A 21,406-nucleotide genomic window follows, 5' to 3' on the forward strand; every position below is an offset into this window, starting at 1 on the left:
TGGAGGTGCTGCCTGTGCTGAACTCTCTGCTGAGACACTGGCAGGAAGGAGAAATATTAGCCGTAATATTTGTCTAATGAGATAACACGGATAAAGAAAACCTCTATAGTGTAAGACTACAAGAGCATATGGGAAGGATCTTATTCCTATCAGCAAAAATGGAGGATCTTTAGTAGGCATAAATACGGACAAGTGAGGCAATATATTTTGGCCTCCAAAAACATAGGCCAATACCCTATAGCAGTGGAACCAGTGAGAAATCCAGCATCTGCGCTGGTCAGTGAGCTGTAGTTTGAGCCACAAGTTAACACTGTCTCTTCGGTTCAAGTTTTCCTACAAAAAGGTTTTCGCCACATCATGCTATGTCTCATTCCTGAGGTTTACAAAATGGTGGTTGCTGTCCTTTCTTGGTTAAGATTAAATTATAGCAATGTGTTCTATCTTGGCCTCCCTAAGGCCTTTCTCCTCAGAATATAAGCCATTTTGAAGGCGGCTTCTGATGGGATCTCCCTCTTTTGAATCTTCTTCAATGGATGCCAGTGATGGCCAGGATTAAGTTATAAGGCTTTTGGTGATACCTAAGTCTGTGTACCGAAGAGTAGAAAGCTAGTCATCCTGCATTCTGGTACTAATAGTACCTTTCAGGCACTGTGAAAGATTATGGGGACAACTTTCTCCATCATGCCCCTGTTGTGTGATGCCATTTTTTTTTACCTATGCCTGATTAAGAGAAAAGATCAAAATACTCTATCATGCCTTCTAATACCTATTAGTAGCAGTGCAATTCACAATTTGGAAAATAATAGAAAGTATACATGACAAACATATTTTTTTACATCTTTAAATCAGTGTCTTATTTTGTGAATTTGTCTAGATGATTGGGTTAATCTAGAGGCCAGAGTATGGTATTTACTCTACCAGGGCAACAGAGTAAAATACTCAGTTGTCCTGATGGAGTACAAGTACTCCACTATTAGAGATGTCTGTCAGCCCTGCAGACACCTATTGTCATTAGCAGGCATGACTGCCTGTCAAACGTTTGACATATTTTTGCTTTTTGTTTTTTAAAACAAAATCCTAACACAGGATTTTGTTTTTAAAAAAATCAAAAAACGAAAGACCCTCCACACTATAGGAGCCATTTCCTATATTGTGGGGGGGGGGGGATATATTTTTTTTTACTGTTCCTTACCACTAGGTTTTTTTTTTACTGTTCCTTACCACTAGGTTTTCCCTGGCAGGTGATGAATGGCAAAAAACTAAAATAAAACACATAACATTCACTGTAAATCGGTCAGACAGAGTTCTATGTAAACCTCCAATAGCTCATCCTCTGTCGGGCTGCCACAGGAGTATGTTAGCAAAAAAGGTAGAGTAGGATCCGCTGCTGACATTTGGTCTGCCCACATGTAAATCAGGCTGGTGGACCAAGGGCTTGGCAGAGAGGGCACTACATGCAGTTGTGATGGAGTACCCTCTCCGCCAAACCCTAAATTAGGCCCTATGACTCTCTTGTGACTTTATTTTTTCTTGCTTATTTAGACAACATGCAAGTTATGTGAAGGAGGAGGGGATAAGGGGTACCACAGGAGACATGACTCACACAGATGACTCAACTATGGGTGAGTTGTGATGTTGAATTTGTGTCTCATTACAAAATGGTGAATTATGATGAGGGAATGTCTTACTCACCACATGGTGGTTCTCATGTTGACACTTTCTGTCACTTATCTACGGGTAATGCTAGTGAATTCATTGTTCAACAATTATAATCTATTTGTAATATGACCCTTATAAGGATGGTGAAGATACTTCACCCCGAAATGCAGTAATTGTGGTGATGTCCCCTCAAGATGAAAGGCATCTGACCGAGGTTCACCTATCTTTACCTTATTGAGATGAGGGAGGTGCCTTACATTTATCATGAGGGGGTTTTAAGTAATGAGGTCGGCTTCACTGATCATAGCATACATTTGGTATAGAATATGGCTCTCACTACTGATAGTTTCAATGTACATCACATTACCAAGTGGTAGTTTACCTTTGTGTTTGTATCTTTCACCTATCCTGCCAGAAATGATGTTTCTACATCATTACAAAGTAGTTGCAAGGAAGGAGGTGTCTTGCTTGTGATGTAGTTATTACAACAATGTAGGTGTTACACTAGCTATACACTAGCTATACTCATTAGTTTAAATTAGGCAGGTGTCTCTTAATGAAATGAAAAGGGAACAGACATTTTTTTCGGTGGAGCCTCGTAATAATTACATGCTAGTTATAACTGTGGACATTTTTTTTACTCACCAAGGGGTAGTCATGCAAGATCATAGTTGAGGTGCGAGCAAATCCATGATCTTGTTCTGAAAGCTTTGTCAATAAGTCCTGTTTCTCTCGCCCCCATTTTCTTGCTGCTTCCTCCAGCTACAGGAAACCACAGTAAAAGACGTGAGTTGAAATAAGAGAAACTTTCTGTATCAAACGATTCTATTATACATTAAGGCTAAGAAGGAAAGTAAAAAGATAGTAAAAAAACGTATAGAGAAATGGGAAGGTGAACTATCCAAGCTAGGATGAAGGACACTGAAGAGGAGAGAAAGAGGACAGGAGAGACAAACAAATTTCAGGAACCAAAAAAAAACCACACATAGGGTAGGTAAGAGAACACAGTGTGAAACAATGATGGGATTCAAGGAAATAAACATAGCAAGAGATGTGGGAGGAGATTCCATGCAATTATGAGACCACCTACGGCACTGAGTATAGTTATTTCTAGGGAGAACTGCATGTCCCAGCAGCACTGTAAGAATGCTTAAAAGACTGTAAGTGATAGTAAAATATTTAGCGCCCCTGCATTTATAGAACGTATTTGGAATTCTCTTGACTGCTTGGTGGGGGGGGTTTTCTGCAGAACCTACCTTTGCCTTGGAAAACAAGGCCCATTACTAAATCTTTTGCTAATGTCAGAATGCCATTGCAGTTGCAGCTATGGTTAAACATGCAAATGCATTTTTTCATTAAAAAAGAGGGGAGGGAAAATGAATACGAAGTTCTTTATCTAGTTTACTAGAAGGCATGCACATGGCCCAGCTCATTCAAGATTGTTACTTATGTCAGTTATAGCTAGCTGCCAATACTTGACCTGAGGGAGATCAAAAAAGATAATTTGTATACCGGTAGTATGTAAAGATATCAACCACAAAAATATAAGGGTACTAAAATATTGATGTCAAAATATCTACAAGAAAACTATTGATTGCATTTAATGCAAAATAACCTAAATAACGACTACCAAAATATCATGGTCCTAAATATAGACAATAAAGTAGTAAATATATATAAGTAATTAACTAATTAATTGTATAACTACATTGTCAATAACATTAGTTAAAATAAAACATAAAACTTGATATAATTTTAAAAACTTTGATAGTTAATAAAACCATTCATCATTGAAATAAAAATAATTTATTCTTAATTGAAACATAATGAGTCAAAATAAACGAAATAAACAGCATAATTAGTAATTTTAGATAAAATTTATAAACTCATATTCCTAATTTATTAAACAATTACAATATGATTTAAAACTTGGGGTCTGATTTAGATTTCGGCGGACAGGTTACTCCATCACAACAGCCGTGGACATCCCGTCTGCCGAATAAATCACATTATTTTCTGGGATTTATATTTTGGCAGACAGTATATCCATCACTGTTATGACTGAATGACCTGTTTGCCGAAATCTAAATCAGGCCCTATATAACAAAAAACGTAATATTTAAAAAATGCTAAAAACGACAAATATAATAGATAATAACTTTTAAAACAAAAATAATTAAACAAAATAAACAAATATATTAATATAAACGTTTGCATTTAACATGCTCAAAATTCTTAAAAAGATTAAAGAAAGAAGTAACGTACCAATCCTACAAATACTGGAGAAAATGTGTACAGTGGGAAGAGGGTTTGGGCAGGGAATTTTCAGATTTACTGTTGTAACTTCACTCCAACATACATTGGGAAAAATGCTTACATAGAGAGGAAAGGGTGTACTGTTTTCACCCCACTATGACAATCAATCAATCAATCAGTCAGTATTTATAGAGCGCGGCTACTCACCCGTGGGGGTCTCAATGATTATGGAAACTGCATACATTGGGAAAGTCAACATCAACCATCATCCATGCTCCCCTGCAAAGACGTCTTCTTACAATTGCTTGCCCCTCATATAATGCTCTGCACTCAATGCCCCCTTCTCAGTTTTCCCCATCTCCGTGAGGATTAGGTTCACCACCACACCAAGGGTGTGATAGGTTAGCCGTTCTACCGTGGTCCTGAATACATAACATTAACAAATTAGCCATGTATCATAGACCTGAAAGGCACCTGGGAAACTTTAGCTGCTGTTAATATGAGATTCCTAACCCCTTACTCTAGCTACACAAGGCTGGGAAACATATCTCTATATCTTGCAGCAATAAAGTTCCTTGACCCATGACAGCTGTGTCAAGCCTATGAGAAACCAACATCAATGTCATTCTAGAGGACAATAATTCATCACTCTCTAAATACAGAGCTCACCAAAGTTGTCACCATGCAAGACCACAGGAATGCTGTCATCATCCCTTGATTGTGATCTCCACAATTGCAAATCTGCAATAAAACATAGGCTAGAGACTGGAGACCTGATAATGGATTACAAATATTAACCCCTATTTCTAATGGAAACCTGGTTCAATGAGGCCTTTCAGTCAGTGCAGGGTGTGACTGCATCACTTCCTGATAACGTTCTCCATTTCCTCCTCTAGAATTGTAACAAGAGGCCAACCAGAAAAGCCTTAACATGGAACACACTCAACAAAGAATGCTCTTGCAAGTTGTTCTCAGGGTATCCATGCTGTGGAATGACAGTCATCAGAGCAAATTCTTCAAAAATGAAATTAAAAAACTATTCTTTTTGCAACACCTCCCAGTGTGAATCTTAATTCTAATATATCTGAATGAATCAACTCATACTGTAGTAGCAAGTCTTTGAGGCATCACAATGAAACCTAGCGCCCCCCCGCTCTCCTTGACTGGGTCGATCCCACCAGTTAACCAGTAATTCACAAGGATTTTTTTTACCCAAGTTTAACTTAGATTTGTAAACATTTACTCCTGAATAATATACATTTCATAAAAATAATAATAAATAACCCCCTTTGGCCTTTTCTAAGTACCCTACAATTCTGTTTTGAATGACTCATATAGTATGTACCAACTTTTATGCATCTTCCTATTGCACAATATCTCTTCTGACTTTGTCCCATTTTTATTATTTGTAAGGAGCCTAGCATATGTGATCTAGCACCCCTTGGGTCTTTTCCTCTCTGCATAAAACCTTCAAGATATAAATAAAAAAACACCTTTCACTAGCCGTGCAAACCCCACGCTGGATGCACATATATGACAACATTTCAAGCCCATCAGTATAATGAACATAGTAATGAACATAACAGTCCCAGAATTCCTTCAGGTCAATGTGTGCAAAAGCTGCCCCCATTCATTAAAGTCAAACCAAGCCTTAACAGTCACTAGAACTATTCTTGTTTGATAAAGAATGGGACGCAAACAACTCCCTTTTCAGCAGACCTCTGGAATTAACTCCCTTCATCCTCTCATTATGTACAGGATTGCCTAGGCTTCAAGAGTCTTCAGAACTTGAAAGTATTGACCCAGCAGAGAAAACGCTTTTCACTGGATAACAACACCCAAACCTTGTCAGGACCACATTGCGAGAAATTTAACTGACCCACAGTCTATATTTTTCCAATTGCCAGGCACAACAGGCAATTTCTATTCAACCAAAATCGCCATGTTCTTTCACACAGACCCAGTCCTGGAACAATCAGAAGCAATATCTAACAACCATATGCAAACATTTCCACCAAGATCTTCGCCCCTGAACTTAGAAAAAACATGAGATAGAATGCTTGCCTTCATCCAATACTAATAGTGCAACCAAGAATATATCCAAAATTAGCTTTCATTGTGTTAGACAGATGGAAAAATAAATATTCGTTCAATGAATAATCACGTATGGGACAGAACTCAATCTGTGACCTTTGACACAACACATCACACCATTCGTTTAAAAACAATTCAACAGTTAACCATACCACATCACACTATACCACACATTGCTACAGCATTCCATGCCTCAGAATAGCAAGGCACACATTTCAGGCTTAGTGAAAGCACAAAATTATAGCACGCTGGCCAAAACAGCAGCTCAACATACTGACCAACATAGAATCACAATATACAACACGAATTGCTTATCACATTTAGGGTGCTTAGACGACAGAAAGCCACAATCCTCACACAAACAACTGCAATTTAACACCAGTCATCACTGTACTACACAGCATCAATCGTAAGGCCTTCTCCACATCAAATGGCCTTGCCACATCAACTGCTACATGTCAACTTTACCTTACTTGTTCATGACAATAAATCACAAATAACAATACAATACATAAAGCTACACCATACCACAACGCAATATACGATATTTATCGTCATGTCACACAAATTCACAACACTCCTTATCATGCCAAGACACTTTACTCAGTCCCCGTAAGTACACTACACTTTCCAGAACCACTGCGTCGAGGTCACGCTACACCACCACAAAACCTCCCTATAAAACACTGCACTACCATCTCACATCACTCCACAATACCGGCAAATGTAATATATCACTACACATCATATTAGAATAATCCCAAAACTATATAAACGGATAAAAACAAACTCACAGCTGCACAACACATCATACTGGACGTATGACATTGTACTAATTAAAACACGGGAACTGTCGCTCTTACAGGTAGAAGTGACAGCACCAATTAGATGATATTTTGTGCTACCCTTGGGCACATAATCACCGTCTTCTGTGGACCTATTAAAGAAAGCTTTATCTGCTGAATGTGTGTAGTCTGTTTTTAAAGGATACCGTGTCTTTCATTGCAATTAGGGATGTATTTTGAGAATCACACACATTAGGTACACAACTTTAGACAGATTAACTGCTGGCGCCAGATGCCAAATGTGGAAATGAGAAAAGAAAAGCTCGTGTGACACTGGCTTCAAAATTAGGGAATGAGGCTAGACCTGTAGGAGAATAATGGGCCTTCAAACTTCAATGAGCAACGGGGAGTTAGAGGGTCTCTCACCCAAAGAAAATTTTGATTTTTTTTTAAAAATGTTGCATTCTATAACACATTTTTTATGATATATTCAAATGTATTAACTTTTAAAGAACAGTAAATGATGACCTTACAGTGCACCAGGATACCCAGTGATACCCACAGACATTCTTATAGAGAACACTAATTCAACATCTGTATCACCTGGTGCAAACTCCCACCCTCTTGTGTTTTTCTTATACAGCACTTATGGTTTATTTTCTTGATACACAACTGGTAGTAGTTTTAACAACTCTAACAAAACACAGCATCCTTTTGCACCTCTTTTTCAGTTTCTAGTTTTTTTCAGTATAGTGGTAATGCTAGTAAAAGCGCATCTCTAGATGCGGGACATCGGTGCTTGTTCAGGGTGCACGGTGTAGAATCAGACCTATAGTTATGGGAGTAAACAAATATTTGTTTCTGTGCAGATTTGTAACATATTTAATTTGTTAGGGCAGCAGAGTGCCGTGCAAATCAATAAAATTTCACAGCAAGAATTGAACCCGTCTGTTAAAACAATTCAAATGCCCCACTCTTGCTCTAGTTTGCCTACAAAGAGGAAATCACGTTGACACATGTTTCCTCTCTAAGTTTTGCGTCTCACCCTTATTTTTGACTTCCCAGACTCGGAGCCTCGGAGCGATTGCTCAAGTGAGCTCCTTTTCTGTGTCCTCATTGTGCCTGAGTTGCGTCAGTTTAAGTGAAGGGGGAGGGAGTGGCAGATATGCGTTAGATTGGACTTGAGATAGTTTCCATTTTAACATTTCAAAAGTATTCTGTTCGGCACAATTATTGGCACTCACCACACAGTGTCTTTTATATGGAGGAAGGAATGTATTTGTTTACATACTGTACTGTGCTCTTTATTCAATAAAATACACTGTACGTGAGGAGTGTAGTAGTTCATTGTAGTAGTTTTGATGTCTCACTTGGTATTCACTGTATTTTGCCATGCATTAAAATTGATTTTGGTTGAAAAAGAATTGAGTAAGTGTTGTTTGTGTTTAGTGAACGTGACTACGGACAAGCCTTATGCAGAAGAATGTACATATTCAGGCCGATAGCCTAATCCACACAGCAAATTTGACATTCTACAGAGATGCTTATCTCGAAGTTTTGTGAAATGTTCGCGTTGCTTTCCAGGAAAAGTTTCTTTAAAGGGAGGTTATGAGAGAGAGATTATGAAATCTTCCTCCGGGCACCTGGGTGAGGCTGCAGGTGATGAAGAATGATAATGAACACCCGGAGGGATTGGAGGCATGTTGAGAAGGGAGCAGCCTGGGTAATGGCAACACTCCCACTCCTTCAACAGAACGTGGGAACACTGCTGCAGGCTAAGTCACGGTCACCTATAAAGGCACCACCCATTCTGCAACACTCATTCTGCAGCACACACTGAAAAAGCAATAGGCCGTGAATGATTGTTTATGTGGAGGAAGGTGTCCCTTCCTGCACATAAACAATCATTAAAAAATGATGATTTGGTACTTCTAAGTGCCAAATCGCCATTGTAGATTGTTTGCGAGCAGGAAGGGAAACTTTCCTGCACATAAACAATCACACCCCTCAATGCAGACACCCTTGCACTATGGTGAGTGGATGCCTGCGTTGGCAGCTAAATGTAGCACTGGTGCAGGGGGAAACAGGGGTGCGCCATATATTTTTAAATACAGCGTAACCCTGCATTTCAAAAGTGGAGCTGCAAATTTTGTCGCTGCGCCACTTTTTTGTAAATTTTGGCCAAATAGTTTGTTTGTGGCAAAAAACTAGGGCCCTGAAAGGGACAATCCCTAACCTTAGTAGAAGTGTCCGCAGAGCAGGGAGGCATTGGTGGGTGTAAGGAATTTGCAGCTAGTTCGAGTCTCTACCAGATAATGCATTACCGAAGGTAAGTAACTTGTTCATCTCATAGAGACTTGTAGCTGCAGATTCCTTACCTTTAGAATATATATCCAAGCCATAACCTCCTGGCAGTGGGCTGCGGACAGATCTTCTCATACTAAAAAGTCCTGTAGGACTGATTGGGCAAATTGCCCGATTCTACAGACCTGATTATCCAGGCAGTAATGTCTTGCCAACATGTGGAAGGACACCCACTTCGCTAAATGACAGATGTCCAGGTCTGAAACACCCTGTGCTAGCACAGTGGTAGAAGCCTTGCCCGCAGTGGAATGAGCTCTCAAGCCCTCATGAGGCTGCTTCTTGGCAAGCGCGTAGGAGATCTTAATGCAGAGAATGACCCAGCGCAAAATTGTTCACTTCTGCACTGCCCTACCTTTCTTTGCTCCCACGTACCCTATAAAGAGTTGGTCATCCACCCGGAACTCTTTTGTGTGGTCAAGGTAGAATGACAACACCCTTATTGGGTCCAGCTGGTGGAGTCGCTCCTCTTCTTTAGAGGGATGTGGTGGAGCAAAGAATGTGGGCAGGGTTATGTTCTGACCCAGGTGAAATGGGATCACCACCTTGGGGAGGAAAAAGGCAGGAGTTATAAGTACCACCTTTTCCGAAAACATGGTGAGATACAGAGGCTTAGATGAGAGAGCCTGCATCTCACTCACCCTCCTGGAAGATGTTTTTGCCACTAAGAAGGCAGTCTTGAGGCAGCTGGAAGGGACAGTTGTGCAGTGGCTCAAAGGGAGCACACATGAGAAAAGTGAGGACCAGATTTAAGTCCCACTGAGGCATGACAAAGGGTGTAGGAGGATACCTAGGAACAAGCCCTTTAAGAAATCTATGTACAACAGGAGATTTGAATAACAATGGCTGATCGGGCAGCCCAAGGAACACCAATAAGGCAGAAAGATACCCTTTAAGAGTGCCCACTGCAGAGCCGTGAGGGGCAAGGGATAAGACAAAGAATAGAATGTGAGAGAGAAGCAGAAAGAGGATCAATAGATATTTCAGTATAATAATAAACAGAGGTTCCAATGGCAGTGGCATACCATCTTAGTGGAGGGATGCCTGACTGTCAAAATACCTTTACAGACTTCGGGAGGAAGGTCGAAGGCTGCCAACTGCCGCTGCTCAATCTCCATGCATGAAGGCGCAGAGTTGACAAGTTTGGGTGGAGAACCTTCCCCTGCAACATAAGATGTTCCTAAAGGGGCAGCCTGATTGGAGGATTGATGCTCATTTTCAGAAGCTCAGGATACCGAACTCTCTGTGCTCAGTTCAGAGCAACTAGGATTTCTTAGGGTCGGTATAGGAAACTGGCCCCTTGTTTGCGGTACCTCCATCCCACTTTTTGCCTGAAATCTGATGCTAACTTGACTGAGAGCGTCCTGGCATCCTGCTAACCAGGCCCCAGCACCAGTGTTCTTTCTCTAAACTGTAGCATTGCTTACACAATTGCCATACCCCTGGTACACAGCTAAGTCATTTGTAAAAGGTACCAGTGGCACCATGAGCTCTGTGACCAGGGAGGCTCCCTAAGGGCTGCAGCATGTATTGTGCCACCCTAAGGGACTCCTCACCAAACACATGCATACTGCCATTGCAGATTGTGTATGTGGGTGGAGAGAAGAAAGTAAAGTCAACATGGCACCCCTCCCCGGGTGCCATGCCCAAAAACCACTGCCTGTGGCATAGGTAAATCACCCCCCTAGCAGGTCTTACAACCCTAAGGCAGGGTGATTATACTACAGGTGAGGGTATAGCTGCATGGGCAATATTGTCCTACAGTGTCTAAGTCTATTCTTAGACATTGTAAGTGCAGTGTGGCCATATTGGCTAACACAACAACGCCTGCAATCTGAATCTGGAGGACCCCGACTGGATCTGACAAAGATACCTGTCACCCAAGGAGACCCCTGCACCCGCACTCCCCTGGCCTTGGGGAATCTGAGCAATGGTCCAACAACATTCAGCGGGTGCCTCCACTACCTGTCCAGCCTCTGGTTTCCTGGAACCAACCCCCTGGACCCAGCCTGCAGCACCTTTTGTGACCCCCCAGGGTCCAACTATTGAGAAGCATTGGGCGCCCAGCTCTGTGTTTGCACCCTGCACACGGCCGCCCAAGTGCAGCTGTGGCTGTGTGTTTGGTGTGAACCTGTACCCCTCCCGCCTCAATGCTGACCTACACCCCCCAGGCTTGTGTCCTGGAATCGTGGGTACTTACCTGCAATCTGCTTTCTACCAAGCACCCCCAGTCCTCATAGGATTCCGTTATAAACCAGACACCAACTTTGACTTCTGCACCCAGCCGGGCCCGTGTTGCTGTTTGTGAACTTTTGGAGTCAGCCTAAGCGTTGACCTGTAGACATCCTAACCCCCGAGGATTGGAATCGTAAGTCGTGCACTTAGCTGTTAACTGTGCTAAGATTCCACCCATCCCCCTAGGACTCTATTGACTCCTATGAAAAATTAAAGTGTCAACTTTTGAAATAGAAAAGTGTTACTTATAAACTGCTTTACCTGCAAAAATCAAAGTACATTTGAGACATATGATTGATACCTATTGACAACTGCATGTACCTGCAAAAAAGACTTTCTGGTTCTGGAAAAAAAAAAAAAAAAAATCTATTTAAAACAATTGGCCTGAGGTTAGTCATTGAGTGTGTGCCTCATTTCTTGACTGTGGGTGTACAACAAATGCTTTTCACTACCCTCTGATAATCCTAACTGCTTGACCAAACAACCACAAAAGAGAGCATTAGTATTATCTACTTTATCATCTGTTAAGCCTCTAGGGAACCTCTCGACTCTGTGCACACTATACCTCATTTTGGTATAGTATATACAGAGCCACTTTCTTACACCCGGTCATTCTTGGTCTTCTTGAGAACTCTGGACAGAATTGTTATGGGCAGAAAGGCATACAGGAGGCCTGAGCTCCACTTGTGACAAAAAGTGTCACTGAGAGGTTGCCCCCTTGGAAACTCCAATACACAATACTGCTGACATTGTGTGTTCTCTTTGGAGGCTAACAGATCTAACCAAGGCTCTCCCCACTGCTGAAAGAGTCCTTGTGCCACCTCGGATGGAGACACTACTCATTATCCCCTAGGCATCGATGGCTGAGTTTGTTTTCTCTGGCATTCAGAAAACCTGCCAGGTGTTGAACCACCAGGGTTATGCCCTGCTGATCCAGCCAAGTCCAGAGATGCAAGGCCTCTTGACAAAGGGTCCACGACTCCACACTGCCCTGCTTGTTGCAGCACCACACTAAGGTGGTGTTTTTCGTGAACACCTGAACCATCTTCCCTTTTACAACAGGAAGAAATGCCTTCAATGCCAGCAGGATCGCCTGGAGTTCCAGTAAGTTGATATGGAGTCCAGATTCGGCAGGAGACCAGAGGCCTCTGATCTCCACCTCTCCCAGATGGCCGTCTCATCCCAGAAGTAATGCATCTGTCACTACTGTAAACTCCAGGTGGAAAAGGGAGGGGAGTCTGCCTCTGACCCACTCGCAGGTCATTAACCACCACTGAGGTCTTTTGCAGTTCCCTCCGAGATCTGAACCATATCGGTGAGATTTCCCTGATGCTGTGGCCATTGGCACTTCAGGTCCCACTGCAGAGCCCTCATATTCCATCTAGCATTTTCTTTCTAACAGGATCCTGGAGACCATGAGGCCCAACAGCCTCAGTGTATGTTTCACCAAAATCCAGGATAGGGGCCTAAACATCGGAATCATAAGCTGAATATTTTGGACTCGCTGCTGGGGTGGACAGGCCCGAAACTGCACAGTGTCTAGAACAGCTCTGATGAAATGAAGCATCTGAGAGGGTGTCAGGTGTGACTTCGGCACGTTTATAGTGAACTCCTGCAAATGCAGGAGGTTCACCATAGTCTGAAGGTGGGTGACAACAGTCTGGGGCGAGGGAGCCTTCAACAGACAGTCGTTGAGGTAGGGGAAGACTGAAACCCCTATCCTGCCCAGCTGATGAGCTGCGCACACCGCCATCACCTTGGAGAACACTCGAGGGGTGCAGACAAGACCTGAGCCAGAGTGAGTATTTTGAATTTCTCCTTTTGAGGAAGAGATTGATGTCCCACAAATCTAGATAGGGCGAAGGAACCTTGTTCTTTTTGGGTAGCAGAAAGTAGCGGGAATAACAACCACTGCCTACTTCTGATATCAGGACTTTTTCTATAGCTTCATTGGACAAGAGAGCTACAACTTCCTTGCGGAGCAAAACCAAGTGATCCTCCATCTGCCGTTATTTTGAGGGAGGCACTGGGGAGGGAAAGACTGGAAAGGGAGGGAATAGCCATTCTGTGTGATCTGCAAGACCTATTTTCCAATGTTATGAGAGGGAGATAAAATTGAATCCTCCCTCCAACTGGACGAACATGGTCTTCCAGAATCACACTAGCAGGGCTTAGATGCTGTAAAGGTGGGGGGCTGGGTGGTGGATAACTTCTGACCAGATCCTCTGGGTCCGAAGGCACCACAACCACATCCCAGCACAAGATGTTGGCCTGGCAGAGGATGGTGGCTGGTCTGTGGATGACGTGGTGCCACACCCCTTCCAAAGCCTCTACAGGGCCAAAAAAGACTGTTGCAAGGGGTCGCTGACAGGCCCAAGGACTTGGCCATAGCCTGGTAGTCCTTGAAGCGCTGCAGCGTCTAGTCTGCCATTTCACCAAAAAGCCATATCCCATTGAAGGGCATGTCCGTGAGTTTTGTCTGGATCTCCCCCAAAAACCAGAGGTACGAAGTCAGGCATGGAATCAAAGGGCCACTGTTGAGGAAATCGCCCTACCCAGCAAGTCCGTTGTGTCCAAACCACAACTGATGATAGACTTGGCTGCATCTCTCCCATCTTTGACTGCCTCTGAGAGAGTGGCCCTCACATTCTCCGTGACCTGAGGCAGCACCTGTGCCACCATATCCCATAAACTATGGGACAAACTGCCCAATAGGCCGAAGGAAGAGAACATCTTCTTTCCCAATTGGTCCAACCTCTTAGATTTCCTATCCAGGGGAGTAAAAGGGAAGGCACCATGGGAAGTGGAGGCCTGCACCACCAAGCTCTCCAGGGTGGGATGTAGCATGAGGAATCTAGGGTCACCCGTAGCCGGGTGATGGTGGTGGCCAATTGTTCTATTTACGGGTGCCACTGTGCTGGGCTTAGACCACATACCCAGCAGGACATCAGTGAGGGCTTCATTAAAGGGCAACATTGGTTCCAATGTGGAAACCTGCAGCTGAAGCACCTCTGTTAGAACCTGCTAGTGTTAATAAGAGCTTACAGCTAATTCATCACGTGGAAACCTGAGTTTCCGCCCGCTGGCCTAGCGGGAAACAGCTTTGTCTCTGGCTCATAATCGAGCCAGGGGCAATGCTGTAGCCTACAGGGTGCACCAGCACCACTGCAATGTTCACTGTCTGTAAAGCAGACAGTGAACACTGCAATGGTGATGGCCAGGAGGGCATCTGGGGTCCCTTGCACCCGTTCTCCACCAGCATTTTCATGGCAGTGATACTACCATGAAATGGCTGGCGGAGAACGAGGTTGTAATCCCCGGGGTAGTGCTGCTTGCAGCGCTGCCCTGTTGAATTAGGACCCCCACCAACCTCCAGACCGCCGGGATCTCTGTTCCTGGTGGAGCTGGTGGCCCGACCACAAGGGTTTTAATGTGGCGATCGGACTGTCAAATTGGTGGCGGTCTGACTGCCACCGCGAGTCTGGCGGTCTAGTGACCGCCAGACTTGTAATGAGGCCCTCTGTGTGCCAACCAAAACTTTAATGAACCTTCATTCCACACACATGAAGACACACTCCTCATACTATGTATTTCAAACCTATTTGAGCTTGAAGTGCATAAGCTGGAGCCATGTTTCCTGTACCAAGCCAGAGCAATGGCCTGGCATAGTGAAGAAAGTGCTTTTCGAACCAGGTTTTGAATGCTCATTTTCATTCAACCCAGATCTATTTTATTATACAATTACTACGCTTAATTGTTTTTATATTTAATAGAAGTTTATGGTTTTGCTTTATGTATTGCCACCCCTGAAGAAATGATTTATTTTCCAGCATACAAGGAAGGTGTTTATTCAGTTCACATAAGCTGCGTTTGTGATTCATCTTAACAGTAGTGTTCTACGTTTTTAAAAAGATGTATCTCCATACTTTTTGAAGTTTTACAGCATTTCTTTCTCTTGCTCAGATTGAAAATATGTTAACAATAAAGTAATTCCAATAATACAACGGAGAGAGCAAGAGAGAAAAAGAACAAGCTGGAGAGAGAAGGAGAACGAGAAAGCAGAACAGAGAGAAATAGGGAGCAACTAGAGAGAAGAGGGGTGACCCGGGGCCTGTGAAGAGAAACAAAGGGACGGTTAATAGAGGAGAAAAAGGGGGAAGCTACCTTAGATTACACAGAAGGGAAGGACCAACTGAAGGTATGGAAACTATGGTGGAGGCAACCGCAGAAAAGGGGATTAAAAATGTGAGCAGGCCAAGCAAGAGCATGAAGTACAATGAGTGAGGGACAGGCAAGATTCAGTAGTGCAGAGGAAGAGGAAAAGGTACTTGAAGACACTGGTGAAGAATAACGGGAGTAATAAAAAATACTGTTCAGTTCTAATGTGCAGACCTGGGATTCGAGATTCTGAACCCGGGACTGTGCTTTCTCCAGTTTGGCGAGCAGTGACAGCTTCTCTGAATCGGTGAAGGCATCCTGCTGTGATCAAAGAGAAACATGCAAGGAAATCCAAAATCAACAAGAATATCCAGCAACATAGTTAAAAGCAAGGTTACCAAATGACTACATCATCAAAGATGCAGCACTCCATGCCCTTTCTTTTATGAACCATTGCTTTGTTCATTTGAAACAACTGAATCCTAGAATGTAATAAGTTCTGAAATTGAACCTCATGGAGTGTAATCACAAAGTAAGTTTATGACCAAACCTTTATATATTTGAAAGGAGTTCAAAAATGGGTTCCTAGCAGGAGTAAATCCATTTACGAAGGTGCAGAACTCCAGAGTGAGTGTGGAATTCTCTGCTCTGGAATATCCAGCTCAAGGGGACTGGGTGTTTCTTTCTGGGCATGACAATGTGTGGTTTGCCTTGGAAGTTAGTAAACAGCCACAAACAGGGTGGGTATCCCGAAAATTCTCCCCCCCCCCCCCACTCCACAATAGCAATGAGCTGGAGATTTACTCAAGCACAGGATGGTGTAAATCCACCTCCATTGTGAGAAGAGAAGTGGATTGCTCCTTCTTTTTGCGTGGCTTTCTCTAATGGGAAACCAGTTTCCCTTGGGAGAAAAAAAGTGGCAGGGAGAACTCTGTACAGTGGGAATAGGTGCGCACGGCAAAGGTCAAATGACCTTTGCAGGAGTAGCCTGCAAGCCTACAACTATCACAGCATCCCTGGCATAAAGCAGGGAATTTTTGTGAAGAAGATAAAATCAGGACAGCATGAGATGGCAGAGGCGGAGATCTCTGTTGGTACATCCCTGGCTTTCTTTGTGAATTGGTCTTCTGGTGTGGAAAACTGCATTCTTAGTGATGTTGTGCCATTAAAGGGCAGATTTACTGTATAGTATTCAGTACGTACATATTAGAGCCCTAAGAAGAATGACAACTACAGCTGGCAAACTTTATTGTGTATATATCACAGATCAGAACACTATGTGCTAGTACCAGCTCAGCAGGAACACTGCCACCCATCATGACGCAGTTCATTTATGGTGACGCACACCCTTCTAACCGGCTAGCCTGCCTGCATGGTATTAACATCATGTTCGGAACACAGGGACCTCTTCGGATGCTGCACATTAAACTGTTCTTTAGCGTCCAGATTCCAGAGGAACCACAAGCAGCCGCTGGCTATTTCCTCTGTCCTTCCCTTTTCCCATCTTCCTCTCACTCCCCTTCCACTTTAGTTTATACACAAATACACTCATTGTACAGAGCAAGATTAAAGAGAAGATATAGTTAGAACAGAACTCACGTAAGAAAAAAAAAAACTATTGTCGTACACATATAGTTGCAAATTATAATTGAAAAATCTCTGAAATTTGAAAGTTAGGGTCAACCCCGCAATCCATAACTCAAGGAACAGCTACGCAAACCATAACTCACACACCGAGTGCAATGTTCACAACTTCACCTTAGACGTGAAAGATGCAAATACAAATGTCATAAATACTTGTACTTAACATACACATTATCTTTAACACTATGAAACAAATTACTACAAACTTAGCATTATTCAGTGGTTCAATTTTGTGTTGTTATTCATTTACGCTGTGCTTTTAGGCGGTATTACTTAATAGTATAAATACAGTGACCATTACCATTCAATGGGTGTGCAAATTATGCCTTGCGAAGCTGTTGTGAAAGTTCTAGGCCCAAATTTAAGAAAAGTGCAGCGCCACTTTTCTTGCGCCCATCAGCGCCACCCTAATGCCACCATGTGTGCTCCGTATTAAACATATGTTGCACCATGGTGCAGGTTAGGGACAACAGTGTCATATTTTTTGACGCTATTGTAGTACATTGCAGGATTAGCGCCAAAAATGTTGGCGCTAATTCTGCAAGGTACAGAGGGGCCTATTCAGAATGATGTTGTGCCCCCTTTTAACGCCTGCTCTGTGGAGGTGTTAATAATAGCAGCTAAAAATGACATACATCTCATAGATTCCACTGTGCCATTTACATACATTATACCTAGTGCAGGCATAATGTGATGCAAGGTGTTAAAAAGTGGCACAATGCATGCATTGCGCCACTTTGGAAATCTGACGCAGCAAATTTGGCCTTGTTAAGCCACATTGGCGTCATAAACAATGATGCTAACTGGCACAAGGAGGAACTAGGCTTTCTTAAATTTTGGTCCTAAAGGTTAGAGCTAATCATAACCGGGCCTGTGGCCTGGACCTGTCCCCAACTTCAGCCCGCTGCGGGTAAGGTGCAAAAAAGGTGTACATTGACCCAAGCCCAGCATTAAAATGATTTTTTTTAAGTTGATTGTGTCATGTTTGCAGATACGGAAGCCTACTGACTCTCCTGGGGGTCTCAAGATTTTGGAATCCAGCAAAAGATAAAAAAATAAAAATCAATTTGACACACCAAATGGATTACACAATGGGGATTTAGGATGGCAGGCCAATTACCACTGTATGCAGCCAGTTGGCGGTCACACTGGGGGTTGGCCATTCATGGAGAGTTGTGTGCTAGGCATGGTAACAGACCATTCCCTTTGACCAACCCTACTATCCCCTTAGAAAAGCTTTAAACCTGAGATGTTGGCCATCCGCAGAGAGGTTGCTTTTAAAGAAGTTGGATGTAATATATCCTAAAATAAACTAACATTGAAGTGCAGTTATGGTTATGAAATAACACTGAAAAGCATCTGAATTTTCTCCAGTGTGCGAGATATGGTTTGCATGGCAGGTAAGCAAATCATGGTTTGTTGAGCTGGTGAATTTCATGATTTTTAATTGAAAAGTGTGTTTATGTGTGTGTATTATGCAAATTATTGTCATGATGGAGTGTGGAGAATATCCAGCAGTCCAAAACTAGCAGCATCCCTCTCCATGATTTAACAACCATTTGCACAATTCTGGTCTTACAGGCATGGGTGGTTGCTGCAGAATGATTGGTGCAGGCTGGAAGCGCACTCTGTCCAGTTCTCCCCTGAGTCTTGCATTTTCAGCCAGAATTGTTGCATGCACTTCTTTCTGCATGGTGTCTTCTATAGTTCCTCCTAATGGGACATGGTGAAATAAGAATTAGGAGATTTGCAGCGAGCTGCATTTGACAAGATGCCACTAAAAATGAAGTTTAGGCAATTTGCATGAACGTCTTCAAGTCCAGATAGTCTACAGTGCACAGCTATCAACAGTCTCTCTAGGTGTCACATCTAGCTTCAAGCATTCTTGGTTACCTTTGATTGAGAACAATGTTAAAGTTAGCTCAGTAAGGCAGAATTATATTCTAAGGGGGTACCCACCTTCAGAGATAAGCAAGATAGAGATGCTTTTGCACGTATGTGGTATGCCCTAGGATTAAACTATGTTCGTACTCACTTTTCTGATATTGACGCATTGGTGGATCTGTATCTGAGGAGGAAGGATAGATAATATGCATACCTTCCGGCCACTGCTGAGAAAAAAATAGCTTAAATACCTATCTTTCTGCTGGGTGCCTCCTTCTTTCCTCTGTTGTGCTCCTTCAGCTTATTGTCCATGATCCGCTCCATCTTCTCAATTATCTTAGAAAGCCCAATATAAAAAAGCAGGACATTACACTAAAGGAATGACACACACTGTCCACCAACAAAAAATTTTAAGCTCACAACATCATGGTTGATATTTAGACTTTCACACCTATCTGACTCAAAGCTAAGAGCAATAGCAATTGCCCTCCAAACATGTTATCATAAGACACATTGCATTCATTACCTTCGTTACCAAAGGTGTACCTGAGCTTGGGTAATTGGCTCAGTGGTGAGCCAGCATGCAAATAAGTGATTAACCCAAGGCTCATGTAGGCCAAAAGAAGAGAATTAGATGAGCCTGAGGAGGCCAGGAGCCTTAATACCAGATTTTATATGCCAGTACTGAATTGGGATCTAAAAACAACCAATGGTTTTACTAACCTTGCATTAGATTTAATAAGACGAGCAAGCAAGTATAACCATATTCAAAAGAATTTGTTGGGAGGGCTAATCCACTCTGGTGATTTTAAATATTGCCTACAGATTGCTTTAGCTGTCTGCGGTTAAAGACCTATTATGAGCAATATAATACATACAGTGGCATTTGGGTAAGCTCTTTATTCATGACTGGACACCTTTTTTTTTACTTTCTGCTCCTGATATCATGGTTTTCCTCCCCATTCCTGTGTTTGTCACGGCCAAAGAGCATTTTAGTCTCACAGTGTTTCAATTGGATGGTGTGTATCTTTCCAGTACTGACTTCAGACCTTGCATTTCAGTGCAAATAAGGGACTATTTCATTTCTTCTCCTTCCTATTATTCCCCACTGCCTTCTCTTTATTAACTCCCTTGCAGTCCGATGCAGTGGCTGCTTTCTCCTCAGACCCCTCATGCTCTGAGTGCAGCCCATCACACTATTGTTGGCACACCATTTCAAAAAGGTTTCAGCTATTCCAAGATAGTTCTCATGTATGTGAATGAGTAAATAGTCACAGCGGTCATCTACAGATGTATTGAGTTATATTTTACGAAACCCATTTATAGTTGGTTGCCACAGATGCACTCATATATATGGCAGACATTTTTTAATGTGGTTTCTTAAAATGTAACTAAATACATTCAACTAAAGCCACCCCATTTGACGGCATATCCAATGTGAACATTGGTGAATGGGGTACCTTAAAATATAACCCAAACACACTCAAGGACAGCTGCTGCAGATCCACATGTAGTAGTCATTATTTTTGGATGTCTTTTTCTATGATTTAAGAATCTCCTTTTCAAGTTGCCACAGTTGCCTGCACATCCACATAAGCCATAGGTGAATGGAGTTTCTTAAAAGAATAAACATTCAAAATGACCTCTGTAGATGCATCTTTGAATGTTTTTTCTTATAATTTAAGAAACTCCATTCAAAGATGGCCATTTCTAAAGAAGATGGTCAACGCGTATGTGCTTTCAGTTGCAGTAGCCATGTATGTAACAATAATAAGCATTGACAAACTCAAAGGACTGCATACTTGTTACTGATGGAGTTTGAGAATGCTTGTTTAAAACATGGTTCTAAATTATTCACTTTACTGAAGTAGTGTAAAAATAATTTTTCTCACAAGCTGTATGTGGTAATGTGTAGTTATTTTTATATGACTGTGTTTGGTGTGTCCACGAGAAACTGCAGTTTCCATAACAAGCTCTTTTCATCTGGAGAGTTTTGAGTAGAATGTTGATTGTTGAAGCCGAAAGGCAGGCTGTGAAAGGCAGTTTTCTGAGTTACCTGGCAAAGGTTGTGGCTGGAGTTTCATAAGCACAATAAAGTAAGTTTTAACATTTCCATTCTGTGTGGAAATCTTCCTGGATTTTTCAACTTCACACCACAGGTTTGGCATGAAGGGCCTGATTTAGAGTTTGCCGCCAGATGAGGTTACTTCGTCACAAACGTGCCGGATATCCTGTCCACCTTATTACGATTCCATTATATTCAACAGATATCGAAATATGGTGGACAAGATGTCCGTCAGGTTTATGGCGTAGTAACCCATCCACGAAAC

General features: G+C 42.4%; 1 protein-coding gene across 3 annotated transcripts in view; it reads right to left on the reverse strand.

Annotated features, from left to right (window-relative positions):
* The window catches only part of CCDC33 (coiled-coil domain containing 33), an 808,167-nt gene that overhangs the window by 37,474 nt on the left and 749,287 nt on the right, over nucleotides 1–21,406 (reverse strand). For 2 of the 3 annotated variants that reach the window (XM_069222214.1, XM_069222217.1), the window contains exons 19-22: nucleotides 19,328–19,412; nucleotides 18,772–18,905; nucleotides 15,783–15,869; nucleotides 2,305–2,421 (exon numbers count right to left, since the gene is read on the reverse strand). In XM_069222214.1, coding sequence (XP_069078315.1) covers nucleotides 2,305–2,421; nucleotides 15,783–15,869; nucleotides 18,772–18,905; nucleotides 19,328–19,412 — 423 coding nt within the window. The remainder of the gene's footprint in view (nucleotides 1–2,304; nucleotides 2,422–15,782; nucleotides 15,870–18,771; nucleotides 18,906–19,327; nucleotides 19,413–21,406) is intronic. The other variant, XM_069222216.1, reaches the window with a different exon arrangement.

The sequence above is a fragment of the Pleurodeles waltl genome, chromosome 3_1 (assembly GCF_031143425.1).
Source record: "Pleurodeles waltl isolate 20211129_DDA chromosome 3_1, aPleWal1.hap1.20221129, whole genome shotgun sequence".
NCBI classification, from domain to species: Eukaryota; Metazoa; Chordata; class Amphibia; order Caudata; family Salamandridae; genus Pleurodeles; species Pleurodeles waltl.